This window comes from Pelodiscus sinensis, chromosome 9 (genome assembly GCF_052426305.1).
Source record: "Pelodiscus sinensis isolate ZL-2025 chromosome 9, ASM5242630v1, whole genome shotgun sequence".
Classification (NCBI taxonomy): domain Eukaryota; kingdom Metazoa; phylum Chordata; order Testudines; family Trionychidae; genus Pelodiscus; species Pelodiscus sinensis.
This window is the reverse complement of record NC_143060.1, coordinates 42,778,515-42,800,301: the sequence shown is the minus strand read 5'-3', so window position 1 is coordinate 42,800,301 and position 21,787 is coordinate 42,778,515. Positions and strand designations below refer to the sequence as shown.

General features: G+C 38.7%; 1 protein-coding gene across 7 annotated transcripts in view; it reads left to right on the top strand.

Annotated features, from left to right (window-relative positions):
- The window catches only part of COL11A1 (collagen type XI alpha 1 chain), a 262,532-nt gene that overhangs the window by 136,753 nt on the left and 103,992 nt on the right, over positions 1-21,787 (top strand). For all 7 annotated transcript variants that reach the window (XM_075936624.2, XM_014571895.4, XM_075936623.2 and 4 more), the window contains 7 exons: positions 70-177; positions 6,973-7,026; positions 12,108-12,161; positions 15,094-15,138; positions 15,586-15,639; positions 15,731-15,775; positions 19,596-19,649. In XM_075936624.2, coding sequence (XP_075792739.2) covers positions 70-177; positions 6,973-7,026; positions 12,108-12,161; positions 15,094-15,138; positions 15,586-15,639; positions 15,731-15,775; positions 19,596-19,649 — 414 coding nt within the window. The remainder of the gene's footprint in view (positions 1-69; positions 178-6,972; positions 7,027-12,107; positions 12,162-15,093; positions 15,139-15,585; positions 15,640-15,730; positions 15,776-19,595; positions 19,650-21,787) is intronic.

Below are 21,787 nucleotides of genomic sequence, written 5' to 3'. Positions count from 1 at the left end.
GTTATTGCAAACAGTGCATTGTTATGAACATATGCAGTAGCCCTGTATTTACACCATATTGAACTTTAGGGTGAAGTTGGCCCACTGGGCCCACGAGGAGAAGATGGCCCTGAAGGTCCAAAAGGTCGAGCAGGTCCATCAGGGGATCCAGGTGGTGCTGGGCAGGCTGGTGAAAAGGTTAGTAACCAACTACTATGTAACGAAACATTACCTTATAATGGGGATCAAACCAGGATCATCAGCTGCAAAGGCTGTTACTGATGAAAGTAGCTCCTTTAGCTGCTAGAGCATGGTAGGTTGTTATGGCTGCTCAAGACAGCCACTAGCATGATCTCACGCACTACACAAATAATGGAAATTATTATTTGATAACTATACCTAGAAATGAATAATACATCCGGACCCATAAGACAACAAAGCCCTTTTCGGAATTGATTACAGTCTCATCAAACAAAGACAAATATGAGTCAAAGAAAATGACTTGATGCCAAAAATGATGGAGACAGTGCTGGAGAGCAGTTTGGCATTGAAAGGCTATACAGAAGGTCTGAAGGAGCAGAAATTACTTGATGAATGGGCAGAGCAAAGTTTTGTTTTTAATAAAGGAATATTGTGACAAAAACCACAAAATCAGGAGTGGCAGAAGGAGAGAAAGGAAAGGTGCTACTTAGAAGGAAAAGTGAACAATCTGGGGGGCATTCAAAAACATAGTAAAAAACAAGGATTCAGATGTATGGAGGGCATGATATGTAGAATCTTGAAAATGAGAACAATGATCTTGAACTGTATACAGAAAGAGAGACAGGAAGCAGGAGAAGAGATTTGAAGGTAAAATCGAAGGCTTGATGTGTAAAAGGTTGAAGTGGCAATAAAGGAAGATGATTTCAATGCCGTGTTTTGGGTAGCCAGGGGCAGGAGAGAGATAACAAATAAGAGAACAAAAGAAGGGAGCTTGTGGTAGAAGAGACGTAAAGGGGGATGAGCAGGGCCGGCAACAGACTTTGCTGGGCCCTGAGGGGCCAGGGAGCTGGCTCTAGGCCTTTGAAGGGGCAGAATCTCAGGCAGAAGGGATGGGGCTATGGGTAGCCAACCATCAGCACTACCCAGACTGTGCCGTGCCTCTTCCAGCCAGCCTCCATAATGTACAGAGCTCTGGAAGCAATTTAAAGGACCCAGAGCCCCGGACCCTTTTAAACTGCTGGGCCCTAGGGCAACTGCTTCCTTTGCCCTTGCTCATCAGTGCTCCTAGGGATGAAGATATAAGTTGGAATCAAGAGATATAGGTTGGAATCATCTGAGCTGTGGGGAGCATGGGAAATGTTTCCCAGAGGATTGTGAGATTTTAAACACTGGAGTCATTCTAGATTGGAACAAACCCTCAAATTTCAAATTTCTCCACAAAAGAAAAAAACTCATTTTATTCATTCTATGTTCACTCTATTGTGTTTCATTTTGTTAAAGTAAACATGTTTTGATTTGATTCTCATTTATTTATATACACATAGTCTAAATGAAAAGCCCTTTCAAAAATAAAAATCTAAGTGTTTTGTTTAAAAATATCAAAATGGCTCATTTCAACGGTTTCAGAACCTATCACTCAAGACAAATATTTTTCAAAAAATGAAACTTTGACAGGATCGATGCAATTTTGAGAAGCATTTCAGTTTTGATAGGACTGTATTTTCTGATGGAAAATGGTTTTGTCCAAGTTATTTTGACTCACTCTAATTTTAATCCTGGCTTTATCTCAGCATGGCATTAAGAAAGTCATATCACATTTCCATGTCTGTTTCTCTATCTTTGCAATGGAAGTGATAGTACTTAACCCTGGAATCTCGTAGGCCTGATGTGAGGATTAGATTCATAGGACCCTTTGATCATTTAGTCTGTTCCTCCTGTATAACAGTGTCCATAGAACGTCCTCAAAATAATTCAACTCTTAATAATTGCCAGAAATGCAAAATTCACCACAATCCTTGGAAAATTGTTCCAATGGTTAATTACCCTCACAGCTGAAAATATATGACTTATTTCCAGTTGGAATTTATCTAGCTTTTGCTCTCAGCCTTTGGATTAGATTATGCCTTTCTCTGCTATCTTGAAGGGCCCATTATTAGAATTTGTTCCTCATGTAGATACTTACAGACTGTAATCAAGTCACCCCCTAAAGTTCTTTTTCTGAAGCTAACTAAATTGAACTCCTTGCATCTATTATTAGAGCACATTTTCTAATCATTTACTCATTCTCTTGGTTTTCTTTAAACCCACTCCAATTTACTAATATTCTTCTTGAATTGTGGAACCAGAACTGGACTCAGTATCTCAGCAGAGGTCACCAGTACAGATGTAAAATAACCTCTCCACACCAACTCATGATTTTCCTGTTTATGCTTCCCAAGATCACATTTTCTCTTTTGGCCACAGCTTTGCACTAGGGGCTCATATTTATCCACCATGACCCCCAAATAATTTTCAGTATTATTTCCCAGGATCGAGCCTCCCCCCCCCCCATCCTATAAGTATGGCCCACATTCTTTGTTCCTAGATGTTTACATATGTATTTATCTATGTTTAAATGCATGTTGTTTGCTTGCTCCCATTTTACCAAGTGTTCCAGATAGCTCTGAATTAGTGACTTGTCATGTACATTATTTACCGCTTTCCCATTTTTTGGGTAATCTGCAAAGTTGATCAGTGATGGCTTTGTTTTTTGTTCCCCGGTTCATTGATAAAAACATTAAATAGCATAGGACCAAGAACTGTTTCCAGAAGACTTCTACACATTAGCTTGATGACTATTACACATTTATAATTACATTTTGAAATCTATCATTTAGCCAGTTTGAATCCATTTAATATGTTCAGTGGTTTGAACATTGGCCTGCTAAACCCAGGGTTGTGAGTTCAATCCTTGAGGGGGCCAATTTAGGGTTCTGGGGTAAATCTGTCAGGAATGGTACTTAGTCCTGCTGTGAGGTCAGGGGACTGGAGTCGATGATCTCTCAATGTCCCTTCCAATTCTATGAGATGGTATGTTAATTTTATATTTTTCTAGTTTTAAATCAAAATGTTGTAAAGTCTCGAGTCATACAATGTATAGAAATCTAAGTATATTACAATATTACTATAACCTTTATCAACCAAACCTGTAATGTCATAAAAATTGAAATTATTGTAATAGGATCTATTTTACATAAACCCATATTGATTTATGTTAATTACCTCATCCTCTCTTAATTCTTTACTAATCAATCCTGTATCATCCACTCCATTATTTTTCTCAGGGTTGATGTTATAAGGTTGAGAGTCATATAATTTTCTATATCATCCCTTTTACCATCCCAAAGTGAGCATGACATTTGCTTTCTTTTGGAATTTTCCCAGTGTTTCAGGACTTATTGGAAATCAACAATAATGTCCAGCTAGCTCATCAGTCAGCTCTTTTAAAACTCTGGAATGCAAGTTACCCGGATCCGCTTATTTTAAAATGCTTAAATATAATAGCTGTTGTTTAAAATCCCCCAGAGATACTTTTGGAATAGAAAGAGTGTTATAATCATCATATGATGAGACTATGGCATCTGTTTTGATCCAGGAATAGAACAGAAATATTTATTCAATACTTCTGCTTTTTTCCTGAATTATTATTGATAATTCTACCATTTTCATTTAATAATGGATCTATGCCATTATCAGGATTATTTTTGTTCCAAACTTATGTTTTAAAAACTCCTTATTTACCTTAACTCTTCTACCTATAGATTTCTCTTTGTGTCTCTCTGCTTCCCTTACTAATTTTCTACAATTCTTAACTTTTGATTTATATTTCTTAATATAAGCTTTCACTGTCTTCCATTTATTATTTCTATAGATGTCTTAACTCTTTCTCTAAACCAGATTAGTTTTTTTTAAATCAGTGTAGTCTTCTTCCTTAGGTATGCTATTGAGGCTTTTGGGGCAAATAGTAAGGCATTCTTAAGTTTTTACAATTTATAATTCAGTTTATCTGATTAAATTCCTCCTCACAGCTAATTTGGCTCATAACTGTTTTTTTTTTTTGTTATCTTTGAAATTGATCGGAGAGAGATATCTGTACTTTAGTCACTTGTACATTATAAATATGATCATATCATGATCACTTGCATCCAAGTTATCATTAAATTTCAATTCTGTGGTCAGTTCCTCTTTATCCTGTAGGGCAAAATGTCTAATAAAAATAAAGTCTATACAGTATTTAAACATATATAAAGGAGTATATAGATGTTTGATATAAGAGAGAGGATCAGGATCATGGATTAGAGTTTCAGCAGAAGGAACTAAAAAGAAAGGAGCATAGTGTAGAAATAGTAGAACTTTTGAATAGTAGAACTTTCATTATAAGTTGCTTCTTGTCACAAACATAACATTACTTTTCATAATTATTTATTTTCATACTAGAAGTTCAGGAAAGGTTACATTTATGATTTGGTACTGGAATCAGTCATAAGCTGTCATCAAATAACTTCTTAGAAGTCAGTTCACTCATTTCAAGAAAAGTTATTTTCTGTTTTATTTAACTATTGGGAGCTATTTATGAATTAATGTTTCCCAAAATGTTGCAGAATGCCCTACCAGAGGATAACAAGGTCATGAATCAAAGAACATATAACAAAAGAAGGCTAGAACTATTATCCTGGATGAATGGAAACACAATTCCAATTGTAATATCACATTGCATTCTATGGTAACTGGATCAGTGAACAAGTTCTATTAAAATAAGAATTGAGAAGAACTTTTTTTTTCCAAACCCATAACTAACTCTTTAGTTAGCTTCTTTTATATAATTTCTGAACTCTGCATTTTCTGTTTTCAGCCAGGACTGAGATTACTGAAATATTACAAAATAGGATATTCCTAGACCATATCTGACCTGGAGAAAACATAGGAAAGTGTATTGCTGACATGATATTTCCAAATGAATGTACAGTTTAAAGAGTTTTTTCAGTATAGCCAAACCCCAAATACTCAAAATACAATTAAAAAAATCATGAGATGGGTTTTAAATCAAAAGATTTTAAAATATAACTAATGTAAGCTTCTATTGAATTGCATTCTGTATTTTGAGCTTTGAATGTTGTCCAATTTCCTCCCACCTGTAGGAAAATTGAGATTTTCCCATAATCTTCTTGATTTCAGTAGCTGGCGCTTTAAGAAGTATACCAAATACCAGAAGACTAGTGACAGAACTATGAGTTAAATTGGCTTGATTTAGATTAGCCACTGAAACATTTGATCCAGATTATTTCCATTATTCCCATTTTTAACTCCTTATATTTTTAATCTGAGTCAAATGTCCAGCTCACGCTGAGCCAATGAGCAATGGGTTGGAGGAGACTGCTCATTGCTCTTCATGATATGTGTCAGTTGCAGAATTGCTCTGCGAAGGTTCCTGCAGTCTAATAGTTGGAATTGCCTCTATGACCCTAACATCTTCACACATCAACAAGAGGGTGGGAGAGAAGGAAGATCCATATGACAGCAGCAATCCATGGCCTGTCCTCTACTACTCACTGGAAGGTCCACACCATAGAGAAGGTGCCCAGCCCTGAACAGCTCCACAACATCCTGAAGATCACTTTGATTCTTCTGTGTTCCCCACTTTTATGTGGCCACTTTCATGTGGGAACCCTCCAAACTCAAGGAGGGAAGGGGTTGAATTTGCTCAAATAATGCCTGTGCATATTGAAGAAAGAGTAAATGAGCATAAAGGACCTTGTCACCAAAAAGGCTTGAAATAGTCAGCTTGGTCCATATTCCCATTGAAATCGGGGGATCCCACTGAATGTATCAGGGTGTGATGCAATGTCATGCTGTGAAATTTTTATTTTAGGGGATGCTACTTTAATTAGTTCTAATGCATTCAATTGGCTTTGATGGGGAATGTCAGTGTGGCTGAATTCTTCTTTAATAATATCTCCTGCCAGGCACAAACAAGCTTTCAGAAACATGAGTTATATCCTGCATCTTCATTCATCTATTTTATTTTTTAAGAACACACATTTATTTTGCCAAATACCACTGTCCATGTAGGGACTCTCCCTTGTCTTTTTTACTATCCCAGATTATTGCTAGAGTAGAAGATCATGTTGTATTCCCATATCTTTTCCATGGAGGCCACTTCAACAACGTGATGGTCTGGAATACTGTATTTTTACAATACCCACATTCTTTTATAGTTGCTTGGACTCTTAGAAATCAGAACAACCTTTCCTTATTTTTTGAACATAACAAATTAGCATACTTGTTTGTTTCATTACCCAAGACTATAGTGTGGGACTATAGTGTGAGATCTGAATGCAGCATTGTTCCCCCTTCCAACTTCAGGCAGTGGAATTAGTAACATCAGTAGCATCAATGTACTCAGCCTATTTTCCTGTTTGATGAGGAGGAAATGGCCGTATTTCTCTAACCACACTAGATATTATGTGATATTGGATTATTCTTGGGGTTTGATTTTCAGTGATGTTTTCTGATATTGGTTAGAACTCTTCAGGACAGCTGTGCAGCCTGACCTTCAAATGTCAACCTGTTTTCATGGAGATTATAGATAAAGAAAACAAATTAGCTATAGTATTGTGCCACATCAAGAGCGCTAATTGAGCTTTTATGGGAGCTGCCTTTTGTGTTAAAAAATGTGTTGTTTTGTTGCCACTGACACTCTACTACTGTGTTGGAAGAGTGTTGGGGTAAAATCTTGGATTCTTTGAAGTCAATGGCAAAATGTTATCCATTTCACCAGTTTTAAGATTTCATCCCTGGAAATAAAGTTTTGGAAACAAAGCTAGTTGGCTAAGTCTCAGGAAGCAAATAGGTGAAGCGTGAAGAAAAAAATAATAAAAAATTGATTGTGTGTGTTATGGAGGAAAACAAACTCCATATAAAGGTATGATAGCACTACTAAGAACTATTAGAAACATTTTTTTTTAATTTCAGGGTAAACTTGGGGTACCAGGACTGCCAGGATATCCAGGAAGACAAGGTCCAAAGGTAAATGAGTTAGTTTTATTTATGGAACCCAAAAGTGGGTATGCTCTGGACAAATTAGCCACAATGGCTGCTGCTCTGTTAGTTTTATGTTTAAGGAAGGAGGACACAGGCATCCAACATCAAGTTGTTTCTCACTCTTGCTTTCCTAGCCATAATGTTTAAATGTATATTAAAAGAAGTTTTATATACATAACAGTTATTTATTAAGGACTACTGTTTTCCCTTTCCTCAACCATATAACTTCTAAGCCCCTGTCAATCTTATTTGCATTATATATCTGTGGCAGCCATATATTATGCACATCATAGACTGTTGAAAGAGAGTCAACTGCTGATACGGAATATATGGCTTCCTTAAGACTAAAAGCCATATATTGCCCAGAGAAGTCACACTGATGTGCATGGGAATTTTCCACATGGTCTGAGGACCCAGATCCAGTTTGTAGACTCTCACTACTATGTGTCTGCTATCTTCCACTTGCTATAGGAAGAGCCATCTATGATCTCCAACACATTTTTAGGTGTATGGCCATGCAGGACATGAGTTGCATTCTTACAATATTGTCTTCTACAGTTTTCTTTATATTTTTTCCTTTGCTTCTGTTGTGTTGGGTGACTGATGTCTGTTGCTTGACATTCCTATAACCAGAATGCTTAACTATGTTCTTTCTCCTGAGTTAATGACCTATTTTCTGTCCACAATTCCCTCTTTTGTTTGTTTTGCAGTTTTCCCTCCTTCATGTATCATGTGGACTGTATTGCCACTAGAAAGTATCTGTGTTAGCTGGTTTGGTTTCTAAACTATTTATTATGACCAAATAATGGTAATTTGCATTTTTAAAATGATTAGTTTAACATTGCTTTGCAAAGTGGCATAGTGTAGATTAACCAAACATTAGAAAGATTTATTTAAAAAATCCTATTCAGACTAGGCAGGAATAAGAATGTTAAAGATGTCAGTGACATTTCCTAGTGTCTGTGAAAGTCCCTCTCTACATCTCACCTTCAGATGTGTCAAAGATGAGACAGCTAGGAATTCATAGTACAATAAATGAAAAGCTCCTATCCCTTTAGCAAGACCGAATGTCATCTCAGTAAAATATTGAGCTTTTCTCTAGTTCAGTGATTCTCAAACTTATTTGATCATTCCCCTTTCTGTGTGTCTAGTGTACTTTACACCCTACCCCCACACACACATACATACAAATACATTTATAAGCCCCAGGCACCTAGGGCTGATAGCAAGAGCTCTTAAAAAAGCCATGCACCACAGGCGGGCCTCCCTTGACATATTTCCACATCTCCCCGGGGAGGTTCACCCCATAGTCTGAGAACCATGGGATCTGTACTTCCAAATTTGAATGGGTGATTTTTTTTTTTGGCAGCTATAACACTTTTTGGGTAACTTACTGAAGTGTTGTTATGTATATAGCCTACAATTGGGCTCTGTGTTTCCGCTAAGTAAACTCTCTTATGAGCATTTATTCATTGAATACTTGGTGTTAATGCAATAGGATCTAGCAGTCTAAGGAAAGTGTTTATCAAGGTGAATATTCTTGATGAAGAGATATTTTCTTGCTTCTGCCTTTTAACTTCATGTCTGAGATTTCAGTCTTCCTTTTTGTTCTACTTTACTTCAGAACTCTTTTGAAGTGTCTAAGATCAAAGAAGTTTTACATTATTCAGTATTAAGAATAAAAAAGATGTACACTTCAAAGAAAATTGGTGGATTTTTGCAATATAGACATTGGGAATTTCGTTAATTTAAGTATTCATCTATCTTCAGTTAAAACTGAATATAATTTAAACTATATTCACTGTTGGCTATTCTATGAAATGTAGGCAACCAGATTAGAAAGAGTATTGACTGCTACACTGCATCAAATCACTCAGGGCCTACTTGGCCAGTCTTATTCATCTTGGATAGCATGTTTTTCTACCCAAAGTTTTGTTAAAATTTGCATTAGAAAGGATGACAGAATGAGAAGTGCACACAATTTATAATGATTGTCTAAAGGAAATAAGAAGTCCTGTCCCTGTAGTCAGTAGATGGTTCAAAGTGATTTTTTTTCTACCACTCATTCACCTTGTATGAATGTGCTTCTGTGTGCAGTTCTTATGCACAGATACTAGTATAAGAGAATTTCACTATATTTTCTCAAATCCAGTCCTCATCAGTTTGATTGTAGTAAATACTGTACAGGTGGGACCTCTCTGGTCCAGCACCCTCGGGACTTGACTAGTCCCGAACAAGAGAATTTCCTGGACTAGCGGTGGTCCCTGGTACAAACAGCCCAGCCTGCCACCCATCAGCAATTCTGGCTCCGTTTCTGCCCCAGCCAGGCCCTCTGCCTATAGCCCCGCTTCTGGCCCCTCTGCCCCCTGACCCTGGCAAGACTGCCTGCTGGGCTGCTAGCCTTGGCTGTGCTGCTGCAGGCTCTGGTCCTGGCTCTACTGCCATAGGCATTGACCCCAGCTCCATTACTGGATGCTGGCCCTCCTGCCACTAGGCTCCCAGGGCTCTCTGGTCCAGGAACATCCATGGTCTGGCAGGACTAGGGATGTTGCCAGACCCGAGAGTGCTGGTTATCGGAGGTGCAGCCTGTATATATTAAATATATATAGCTAAACCTCTCATACTAATTTCTATACTAATGTCTCTTGTACTATAACACACATTTTTAATGGAAAACTTGGCCCTCATAATAAATTAGACTTTGTTCAAGTTTTACACACAACTTAATTCACAACTGGTGAAAACAATTCAAACAAGAAATTCCTTCTTTCTCTGTTCACTGAAACCATCATCACTGGGGCTATCTGACCAAAAAAGAAAACTTGGTGGGTAAATGGATTGCCGGGTCATAAATAAGGAATAGTAAAAGGAAACCATGAAGAACTTAAAAACAAAGATAAAATCATAATTATTGATGCTACAAATAGAATGGCCAGTTTTAGCTAGCTGTTTACCTGTTTCTAAACCAACAAAAAGAAAAACACGCTAAAATGTTGTGTATACAGAGATGAATGATCTAGCCAGCAGGGAATTGAACAGAATATGGCTTGGACTACCTGCTCAACAGGCCAAATCAAACATGCCTGTGATTTTTAATCTCCAGTAACTTGAAAACAGGTTGTATCAAGACAGTGGTCTTTTGCAGCCCCATGTCACATCCCCTTCTCCCCCTGCAAAGTGCATTGGCAGCTGACAAGCCAGCATTATCTTCCAGAATGATATGGCAGAAGTAAGAAAAGAGCTGAATTTGTTGCTCATGTTAATTATCCTTGTAACATTTTGTTAAGAGTAGAGAGAATGGTGATATTTATAGCTCCTTAGCTAAGTTTAACAAATCATTTCTGATGGTCATGATAGTTTCTAAATTCTCTCTGTGAACCGTATACTATTAGGTTCTTCCATTGCAGGTCTAAGTGAATGTGCCATAGTGCCATGGTTAATGGTTAGTTACTGTGAGCGCCCATTAGCTTATTTACCTCTAAGTTTGTTATGTGAACATCGTTCCATAGAGTAATAGCTTGTGATTGTCCAATGGTCGCCTTTTTATGAATAGAATGAACAACTCTATCAACTTTGGTTATAACACTGGCACATATGTGTCATTTTCATTTGAAAGATAAGAGGGGGCATCACTTAGCAAGAGTTTCTTTTGGAGAGCTCTTATTCCTTTGAACAATAGTCCTGCTGACCAGTGTTGGTAAAGGTGCAGTCTCCATGTAAATGAAAAGCATAAGTGGTTAGCTCATCCTAAATATTTCTCCTGATTAGGAAATTCGGGGCTTTTTGCACACTGCATGTTGTCTCATCCTGTCAGAGACTCTCCAATATTAAAGCTGATCTGAGAGCTCATTGGTGGGGGTATTATATATATTTTAATATAAATGTGGGTGTCTGAAAATATGTGGGAGAGGATGCATCCATAATAAATAGTAGCGCTTATCCTTCAAATAAATACATATATGCAATTGCTATTGAAGTTAGAAGGCATGGTGGGCTCTGTCAGAAGGCGATGGAGAAATGGTGTAAGATAGGGACCAGCAAACAGTATCATCTCAGACTTCAGGCTTTTTCCTGAAACACAGCCCATGTTATGTTCTGGGTTGTATGCAATCCCATTGCACAACCACCTTTAGAATGTCAGTGCTGTGTGTAAAGAGAGTTCTGCTAAAACAGATTCTTTCTGTTGAGTTACCTAACTCAGATACAACTGGGGTCTTTATATTAGTCATATTGTGACAATGAAATGTGAATGTGAATACACTATAACAACCACTTGAAAAGAAAAGTGCAAATCAGCCCTCTTAAATATCTGACTAAAAGAGCAATAAGGCCAACAAGGCTATGTCTACACTGCTCTCTTATTTCAAAATAACAGAGTGTGCCTCTACACAGCAAGCCCATTATTTTGAAATAATTTTGAAATAACGGGTTTCTTACTCCAACCTCTGTAACCCTCATTTCATGAGGAGTAAGGGAAGTCGAAGGAAGAGTGTTCTTCCTTTGACTTCCTGCTGTGTGGATAGTGCCAAAAGTCAAGTTAAAGTACTTTGATTTCAGCTATGCAATTAATGTTGCTGAAGTTGCATATCTTAACTTGACTTTAGCCCGCAGTGTAGACGTACCCAAAGAGTGCTTTGAGGGAATGCTGATATAGCATTTACAAAAGGATTTTAGTTCTGCTGCTCTGATTGAGCAAAGGCAAATTCCCAAAATTCACCTCTCTTGGTTATGATCTAATAAACATTTCTAGTGGTGGTTAATGAACTTTTCTTTCCAACTGTTAACTATAATTAGAGATTTGTCAAATACTTTCTTATTGATGCTTCTGAAAATAATGCCATTACACATGTTGATCTTTTTAATGCAGTCAGGATGTGCAGTATTATGGTAAGTTAATTTACAAATATTCACCAGAGCTGACATCTTTAAAAACTATTTCCATTAATCTAGACGCACTATACATTTTGCATCAGTTTGGTGATGTGCTTTAATTCTAGAGTAGGTACTGAATGTATTGTAGTGGTATGGTAGATATTTTCCTATATTTGTATTCATTTCTCATACAGGGCTCCACTGGTTTTCCAGGATTCCCAGGTGCTAATGGAGAGAAAGGTGCAAGGGTATGATATACTTTTTTTTAACACAATGCTTAAATAGCCTGTGGAGCTTTCTGCTAAAAGATATAGAGGCAAGAAGTTTCAGGAGAACATTGAGATATTATAGCATTGGATCTTTAGCTGGATAAGAATGAACATCCACAATTAGGTCATTTCAACACTGGGAAGTTATTTGAAAATAACTCCTCTTATTTTGAAATAACAAGGCAAGGGTACGTCTAGATTACAAGCCTCTTTCGAAAGAAGCTTTTTGGAAAGAGCTCTTTCGAAAAAGCCTCTTTTGAAAGCGATCATCTAGACAGCCACAAGGGTTTAGAAAAAGCGATCTGCTTTTTTGAAAGAGAGCACTCAGGCAATCTGGATGCTCTCTTTCAAAAAAGCCCTATTTGCATTAAAGAATGCCTTTTGTCGAAAGAGCTCTTTCGACAAAAGGTGTTCTTCCTGGTAAAAGTAGGTTTACCAATTTAGAAAATACCGCCGCGTTCTTTTGATTCCATTTTGAAAGAATTCAATGGCAGTCTAGATGCAGGTGAATTTTTTTCAAAAAAAGTCCACTTTTTTTCTAAAAAACTCAGTAGTCTAGACAAACCCTAAGTGTTTATACTACCAAGTCTGTTGTTTCAAAATAATAACTCCTGCTTGTAAAGAAGAATAAGCTTATTTCAAAATAGTTATTTTGGGAGTTGTTATTTCAAAATAATCTGGTAGTGTAGACATAGCCTTACATAAAATAGGATCAAACTGCATGACACATAAATCATCATGCTTCAAGATGTTAATTCAACCACTTGGTATCTGAGGCTATATAGAAGTTCTCTCATGAGGTAGCTTATTCAATAATTGTCCATTAGGGAGTGTGTTTCATCTTCTGAAACAGTTCATACTGAAAGTGGGCTAGCTAGACTTATCTAAATACCATGCAATTTACCTTTAAGGGAATTTAACTTGGATTTTCTTAGGCATTGTGACTCATCAGATTATAGCAAGCAGGATGAAGAACATATACTTATCAAGTGAAATGAAAACGTCAGATTTTTCTGCTTCTCTATTTGAAGCACATGGAGAGTCTCCAACCACAGTAAAGTAAAAAGGGGCAAAGGGTAAAAGGAAGATCACTGCACTGCTGTCTGGAAAACTCAAAAAAACCTTCAATTTAGCCAGGCATTTAATCATGAACTTCTGAATTAGACCAGTGAATCTAGCTTTTATCTATTACAGGTAGTAGTAATAGTAGTGTAGTCTGAAGACCTAACCATGGATCAGAAATTCATTGTGGTAATCACAGTAGGCACAATGAAAAGACAGTCCCTGCCTCCAAGAGTATGTCTACCCAGGAACTACACACTCAATGCTGTCCTGTGCCAGCTGATGTGGGCTAAGGCTACAGGGCTGTTTCACTGCAGTATAGATTTCTGGGCTTGTGTTGGAGCCCAGGCTCTGGGACCCTCCCATCTTATAGGTTCCAAGATCCCAGACTCCCACCCACAACCAGAAGTCTACACAGCAGTGAAATAGCTCTGTAGCCCAAGCTCTTTGAGCCTGAGTCAGCTGGCATGCACCAGACGTGTTTTTTCTTTGCTGTGCAGACATACCCAGAGAGCATACAACCTGAGCAGTATTATAGTATTAAAGTAGTATTTCGTATGATGACAAAATAGATGGAATACACATTTACTCTTTTTAAAATGGAACTTGTTTTTTGTTTGGTTTACAATGTAGATTTTAATAAGTAACAGCCATTGTGTTTCTTTTTCCTATCAGGAACATACTGCTCCTTGAATTAAAAAGCTTCTTCACTTTAGAATCCATTATAGTCCTAGTCCACTTCAATAAAGGGATCTATAGAGTCTCCATATCAAAGATATATTGGAGCTACATATTAAGGGCCAAGATGTGTGAGGATTATGCAGTATGGTCCCTGCTCCCTCCTATAAAGAGATGATTACCAGTTCAATTTCCCTTCTTAGCCAGTGGAGTTGTTCAGAGAAAGTGTGATGTACCCTCTTACAGGATGATCCAGAATTGTAGCTGTTAAGGGATTATGCAGCAACATTAACATGCTCTGATGCCAAGGGCAGAAACTAGTGTTACAGTAGAAGTATGAGTCAACAGTGTGCCTTTATAGTCAAGAAGGCTAATGACATATTAGGTTGCATTAGGAGAAGCATTGCCAGCAGATCGAGAGATGTGATTATTCCCCTTTATTTGGCTCTTGTGAGGCCACATCTGGAGTATTGTGTCCAGTTCTGGGCCTCCCACTACAAAAAGGATGTGGATGCATTGGAGAGGGTCCAGTGGAGGGCAACGAAAATGATTAGGGGGCTGGAGCATATGACCTACGAGGAGAGGCTGAGGGAATTGGGTCCATTTAGTCTGCAGAAGCAAAGAGTGAGGGGGGATTTGATAGCAGCCTTCAACTTCCTGAAGGGAGGTTCCAAAGAGGCTGGAGAAAGGCTGTTCTCAGTAGTGACGGATGGCAGAACAAGGAACAATGGTCTCAAGTTGCGGTGGGAGAGGTCCAGGTTGGATACTAGGAAAAACTCTTTCACTAGGAGGGTGGTGAAGCACTGGAATGGGTTACCTAGGGAAGTGGTGGAGTCTCCATCCCTAGAGATTTTTAAGTCTTGGCTTGACAAAGCCCTGGCTGGGTTGATTTAGTTGGGATTGGTCCTGCCTAGGGCAGGGGGATGGACTTGATGACCTTCTGAGGTCTCTTCTAGCTCTATGGTTCTATGATTCTATAAGTTACATGCACAACCCAAGATGGCCAGTTTTAGTAAACACTCGCTTATTTAAATTAAAATGCAGAGGGGATGGGAAGTCAAATAGCATTTAGTCCTAGGAGAACTGCATACTGCCCCATTTTAACAGCAACACTTTCATTCCCAGTCAAATGCCACATACTAAGATGATGTTTTTGGACTTTCATTGGCAGGGTTTACATGGCAAACCAGGTCCAAGGGGACAGCGAGGACCAACGGTGTGTACCTTCTTTTGCTTGTTTAAAATCATGACTTGCATTCCCACCTCAGTATATTTTACATCCGTGGTCCCCAACACGGTGCCCGTGGGTGCCATGGCACCCATGGGGGCATTTGCATGCGCCCGCCAGGTGCTCGGGGCTGGCCTGGCCCCGGGCACATGGCGCACGGTAAGCGCCGGCCCCGGGCGCGCGGCGCTTGTGGGAGTTGGGGGGAGCGCCGGCCCCGGGCGCGTGGCTATGGGGGGGGCCGCCCCAGGGCATGCGGCTATGGGGGGGGCCGCCCCCAGGCGCCCGGCGGGCGAACGGCCACGCCCCCTGGCGCCCGACAACCTCAAAAGGTTGGGGACCACTGTTTTACATCTAGTGTAACACTGCCTGGCTGACTCTGATTCACTGCCCTGTATGATAATTATCACCAGTTGCATGTGTCCTTCAAATCCACAGGGTCCACGGGGATCAAGAGGCCCACGAGGTCCTACGGGAAAACCAGGCCCTAAGGTAATTGTCAGATGCTATGTCCCGATTTACTGCAAACTATTTCTCAAAGAAAATCAAGCTTTACCTTTGAACAAACTGTATTTTTTTTCAGGGCACCGCAGGCAGCGATGGCCCTCCCGGTCCACCAGGTGAAAGGGTAAGTCTGGAATAGCTTTTCCTCTTCACTTACATAACTATTTCCTGCACCCCCTTCTCTTTCCTCTTTCTCCTTTCTCCCTGTTTTGTCGTGCCTTTGCACTTCTCTGAGTGGCATGTGATTCAATTGCACTGTCATACTGTACCACAAGGGTGGACTTTCTTACAATGCTATCCTGCCTTCCCAGTAAGAAGCAGAAAATCTTGAAACCTTGTTTTTTTCATCTCAAACACTCAGTTGTACATCCCCAAGAGATTGGAGTCATTCAGATGAGCCTGAAATAACCATCCAGACTTTTGGGTGCATATCCAAACAAGCCAAATTATCTTTCTGACCTTTGTGAGATTCTCAGTACTAATAAAAATGTCCAGTTTAACAGAGTTGCTGTTAGTATATAGGTTTTAAGGACTAATCGCCTCAAAAAACTAATGAATTGACACTGACTGATTTTTTTTGTCCTAATCACCAAAGAATTCCCGTAAACATGTTTCACATGCTTGAGAACTGCTGATGGTGGTTAAAATAGAATCTCCTATATGATATTCAGTTTTAATCAATGTACAATCAAACAGTCTATAATACAGTAGCACACAGAAAAATATATAATTGATTTGTAATCACAGACCAGGGATTAACTCCTACAGATAAGTGAATCTGCTCTTTGATTGGGTATGTGGGGAGGCTAAAGTTTGGATGACAACATCTTGCATCATCCCAGTTTTCACACAAACATATCTGTGGTTTATTTTTACATAGCCATATAGTGCACATGAACGGAAACCTTTAAAAAAAATCAACAATCAAGTTCCCAAAAGAGATTCTTTTCCCCTTTTGACTTCAGGAATGTTTGTTTGAGTCCAGTGTGCTCAAGCTGTATTTTCCGAAGCATTGTCCCATGTTATAAGAAGCCACATCATCCCCCCCCAACCCCCTAGTATTTCAATTTTCAGGATGGTTTCTTGAATGCAGTAACAGAAGCAGGGCAAAAACAAGCAAATGTTGCTGTGAACATGTGAGAAGTTTGAAAAGCACTAATGGCCAGTAGCGCCTGCAGAGTTAAATGCTGGAGACCAATGGTGTATGAAGAAAATAGTTGTAGGAGACCGTGGAGCTTGGTTTTGTTTATCTCAGGCTCTCATAGCTTAAGTGTCTGCTGGACTCAACATTCAACCAAATACAGTGAACATTCCCTAATAATGGCAAGCAGAATGTGCCAGCTTTTAATCAACATCTCCTCCTATAATGGAAGTGCATGCCTGTTTATGACTAGGAAAGTTAAAAGTCTAATCTCTGCCCACAAAAAGTATGTCAACACTTCTGGTGGAAAACCTTTCAATGTGTACAGAAAAATGCATTACAGCTACATGTACAATATAGGTTTTAGGTTAATAAGCCCTTCACCTCCTTCCTATGACTTTTCATTAACTAAATCCTGGAAGTAGAATCTCACCCAGAGCCCAGCTGAGCTCCTGGCACAGCTGAATAGTAGTAACTGGAGTGGGGAGGAGTGGTAAGACAGAGCAAGATGTAAGATTTGGAGTCACAGTTGGGGGATCTGGAGATGGTGGTGAGGGGGAAGCAGGGATTAGCGGGGTATCAGGTGAAAGTCAGGGAACTGAGTGGAATAGGAGTAGGGGGGAATGAATCATAGCTGAGAGACAGAGGGAAGGGGTGGGTGAAATGAGAAGTATGTGGGAATTAGGGGTGGGGGACAGGTGGAATGGGAATCTGGAATGGAGGGAGGGGTGATTGTAGTAGGGGTGAAAGTTGAGTGGGAGTAGCAGGCCAAACTAGATCTATCCACATCACGGAGCTTGGAGATGGGCTTTGGGGAGCAGGAAAGCAGAGCTCCAGAAGAATTTGGAAGGCAGAGTCAGTGGGAACAGAGACAAAAGGCAGCATTGTAGGGAGTGGGCTAGAACGTAGAAAATGATGGCCATGTCTGAGGGGAAGCAGCAGAGTTGTCAATGGAGAGGAATGGATTAACTCAAAGGTAGGATGTGTCAGAGGAGCACAACAAGCCTTTAATCTCAAAGTACTGATGTACTGTGGCCATGTGCTCTAAAATAAGGCACATGACACAGGGGAGAGTTGTTAGCCAAAAAAGAGGAACTTTAAAAGATCATTTCTGAATGGTTGGAAATATTCCAACTGCTCTTTGTGTAAATATTAAACAAAGAGCACCTTTAAAAACAATGAGACAAGGAAATGTGTATTTAACAATATATTAGAATGCTCTATTCTTCTCTCATGTTCCATCAGCCTACTAGACTGAAATCGTAACTCAGATCGTGAATGAAAAAATTCAAATTTCTTTTTAACAACAGCCTTGCAACTTGAGGATCAAAGGGGAAAAAAGGGGACTTATGGCCAAGAAAGTGCTAATGGTAGCAATAAAATTCTGTTGTTCTAACTCTGTTCCAGAGAGAGACCAAATTATTTCATATGTTTTGGAGAGTCGGTCAGTCACTTTTAATATTTTTCTCATATGTTGTCCTATTTTTGTTCAGAATTTCTGCTTTGTAAGCAAGTCTCTAACTTTTTTTTATTCTGGTTAAGATGCAGATACTTGAACCAAGGAATGTATCATATGGAGTATATTTAGGAGTAAAGGTGGAGTTCCAGGAATAGTTTATAGTTAATGCTCTAGAAAATATGAATAGTGTTCAGAAAATGTATAGTTTGAACATTTTCTCATTAACGATTTGGTTATACACCATTAACTGATAAATGATACTCAAGTTTTAAATAGGACTCAGATTCACTTAAGGGCAAATCTTGCTTTCTACTGAACAAACAGCCCTTTCCCTGGGACATACATATCACTTCTCCCCCTAAAAGACAGGCAGTCATAATTTGGCTCAAAGCCTGCATTTCCTGGTATCCCAGTTTCCAATGAATGAGGTTCAAGGAACTCTGAGACAGTCAGAGCTTTATCACAGGAGCAAAAAGCTAACATCACTGTCCCTTATGAATTATCTTTCTTTTCAAGACTTTTGCTTTACATTTCTAACATTTTGACATCTGATGTTTTAGCAAAACCACACATCATATACCAGGCAGAACAGAACAAGCCCTGCACTGTATGACTAGGGTACATATTTTTGCTGTGTGGCCACAGAAAGTAAGATTTGAATGCTCCTTTTTGAGTTCTTTGTATTGCATGTGTTCTTATACACTCAATCTTAAACCTAAGACCCTGTGCCCCATTGAGCATACCAACAGCAAATGCTTATGGTAAAAGTGGGAAGGCTTTGATTCATTTTCAATGCAAACTTAGACACTAGCCATGATATGGACTGCATGCTTATTTTATTATTTTAAAACTTTCAGAAAAACTCCTACAATATAATATTTTTAGACATGGCTCTTCTGTATTTTTCTTGCAAGCAAGTATTGTGTTCTTTAAGAGGAACAGAAATTAAGATATTTCCCAGGAGTAATTTTGACAGTATTTCCAAATACTTGGCTGTGTGAGAGAACTGGCCAATATGAGCTTTTTTCCAGGAGTAACAGAAGGCTGCAGTGCAGTCAGGTTAAGATTAATTGCACATCCCTTAATGGAACTGAACTTCACTGAAAAATAATCAGGACTTCTTATTAATTAGTGGACCCTAATTTGGTCCACATAGGTTGTTCCACATAGGTATTGTAGTGGGACTTTGAACTACTAACAGTATTCACATGCAACATGTAACTCACTTTATTCACAGGTCCTGCTATTATGCATGGTGGCTGTGTTAATAACTGAAGCAAACTCTTCAGACCGACATTGTAGCATCTGGAATAATAGTTTGCCTTTTTACTATCTTCATATTAGGGACCACAAGGGCCGCAAGGACCTGTTGGATTCCCTGGACCAAAGGGACCTCCTGTAAGTATTTTTTAAATGTGTATGTGCCAAATTTACATAATTATTAAAGAACGTTTTATTTCAGTGTATGAAAAAGCATGTTAGAGCTTGCAGCTGAGGTGGTGGGCTGTATTTTAATTAGTCAAGTCCTTCCCTCAATGCATGAGGATTACAAGCAGGAAAACATCCCCTAAGTTTCCCTGCTATAAAGCCTGTTACGTAAATCCAAAGCAGTCAGCTATTCTAAATGAATGATAAGTCTGTTTTGTTTGTAAATGTTGCAGTTTTAATGATATGCACGGGGGCGGGGGGACTGAGTTCCCTTTCTTTTGCTAATATAAATATTCTTTTAAAAGTAGTTTACTTTAAAAAGAAAGGAAAAAGAGACGTTTTAGCTATCATGTATGAGAAATGTGGTACACTAAGGGTTACCATATAAATATGTAAAGGCTTTCTATACTGTTAGATATACATACATATTTAGGATATGTTACAAAGTAAATTGATTCATTAGTCAGTAAGAGTATTTATAGCTGTTGAAGTCTGTTGGGTAAATCCATCCACCTCATACATTTATATTGTTTACAAATGCAATTTCTGAACCAAAGCTCGTTCTGGAGCTGTTGTGGATGATCTCTTAAGTCCTTCTTAAATTTTATTTATTTTTATGAAAAGTAAAGGAAACCTTGACTAAGTGGCTGCATTTTACCTTGAAAAGTTAGTGATCCAAAACTTTTACAACAGACCTAGACTTATATTAGACGGATTGGGATGGAAGGTTTTTAAAAAACCTCTGTTCCTGTGAATGCGCAGAAGACAAATGAATTGGATGCCGCACTGGTGGGAAGTGGAGAAAACTCATTTACATGAAATCACTTCCCATAATTAGTCTTCAAAGCTCATCCTAACTACACCTACACTGAGGACACTCACAGTTTCTCTCTCCCTGTTAATTTCTGTTCCAGAGCCTGACAATTTATTTTGAGTAAGTTACCCAACTGTGCAGTCAAAAATCTGTTGAAAGGCTTTGATATTCTCAGATCAAAGGAATCTTGGGTTTAGAATGATGTCACTCTCTTCTGTTGGAATTAGCTGGTTAACAGTTTTAATGGCATATTTACCAGGTGCTCATAAAGGTTCAGTGTAAAAATGGGACCTGACATTTTTAAGCAGTTTTAAAGAAGAAAATATAAAGTGGCCAGTACAGATAATAGAAGAACAAAACAAGTTGAAAGTATTAAAATGGGCAAACAAAATCATAATCCTGTAATCTGATCAATACGGAGTTACACTGATTTCAGTGCTGTGCATTTCCTATATTATTATTTCTGTTTAAGTGTCAGTGTAGCACCAAGCTTTTTCTTTGTCTAAATAACACGCTTTAGAGGGTATGTGATATTCCTTATGCAAGGCTATCCTGATAAATTTAGTATGCTTTGCATATAAAGAGGATGGCTATAAAGTGAAGGGGATGTGTCTGACGATTTTCAGCCGCATTTCTTAGTTTCATCAGCAGAGATGACCACCACTAGAGGTCTCTTTTCCTCTCTTTTCCCTTGTGCCTGAAAATTCTCAAATTAATATAAAACTATATGATCTGTCCCTGGTAGATTAATACTAAATGGAGTACATTGCACAAACCGGATACAAATTTAGTTTGGTCATGCATTTCGGATCAGCCAGGATTATTTTTATAGCCTTTCAAAAACACAGGGCCCAATTTGTCATGGTCTCATGCTTTTGTTCTGTAGAATCTTATCCTGTGAGTAGTTCTCCTTTAATTAATAAATCAGTTTGGTAAAACCAAAGGAATAGGCAGAGAAGTAGAGTTCCACTTTTATTTTCTTATTAGAGGAATGAGATAAATTGTTCCAAGAGGCTCCTCAGGAATCTGAGATGAGCCACGAGAGGTCTCTTGCTTCCATATCAACTGGGAAGTCCCAACTTTTCCCGCTCTGCACCCCACAGAATCTTGGCAATATGGTTCCATGATTGTGAAGGAAGGGGAAATTCATACCCTTTGTCAGTGCCTGGGTCTTGGGAGTGTAGTTTAGACCTCTGGTGCTACCTTTGGAGTGTGCCTGTGCTCAGAGGGAGGAAGGGTGGAAAAATCATCCGGGAGATGTTTTTTAATCACAATTAATTTAGCTTAATTAATT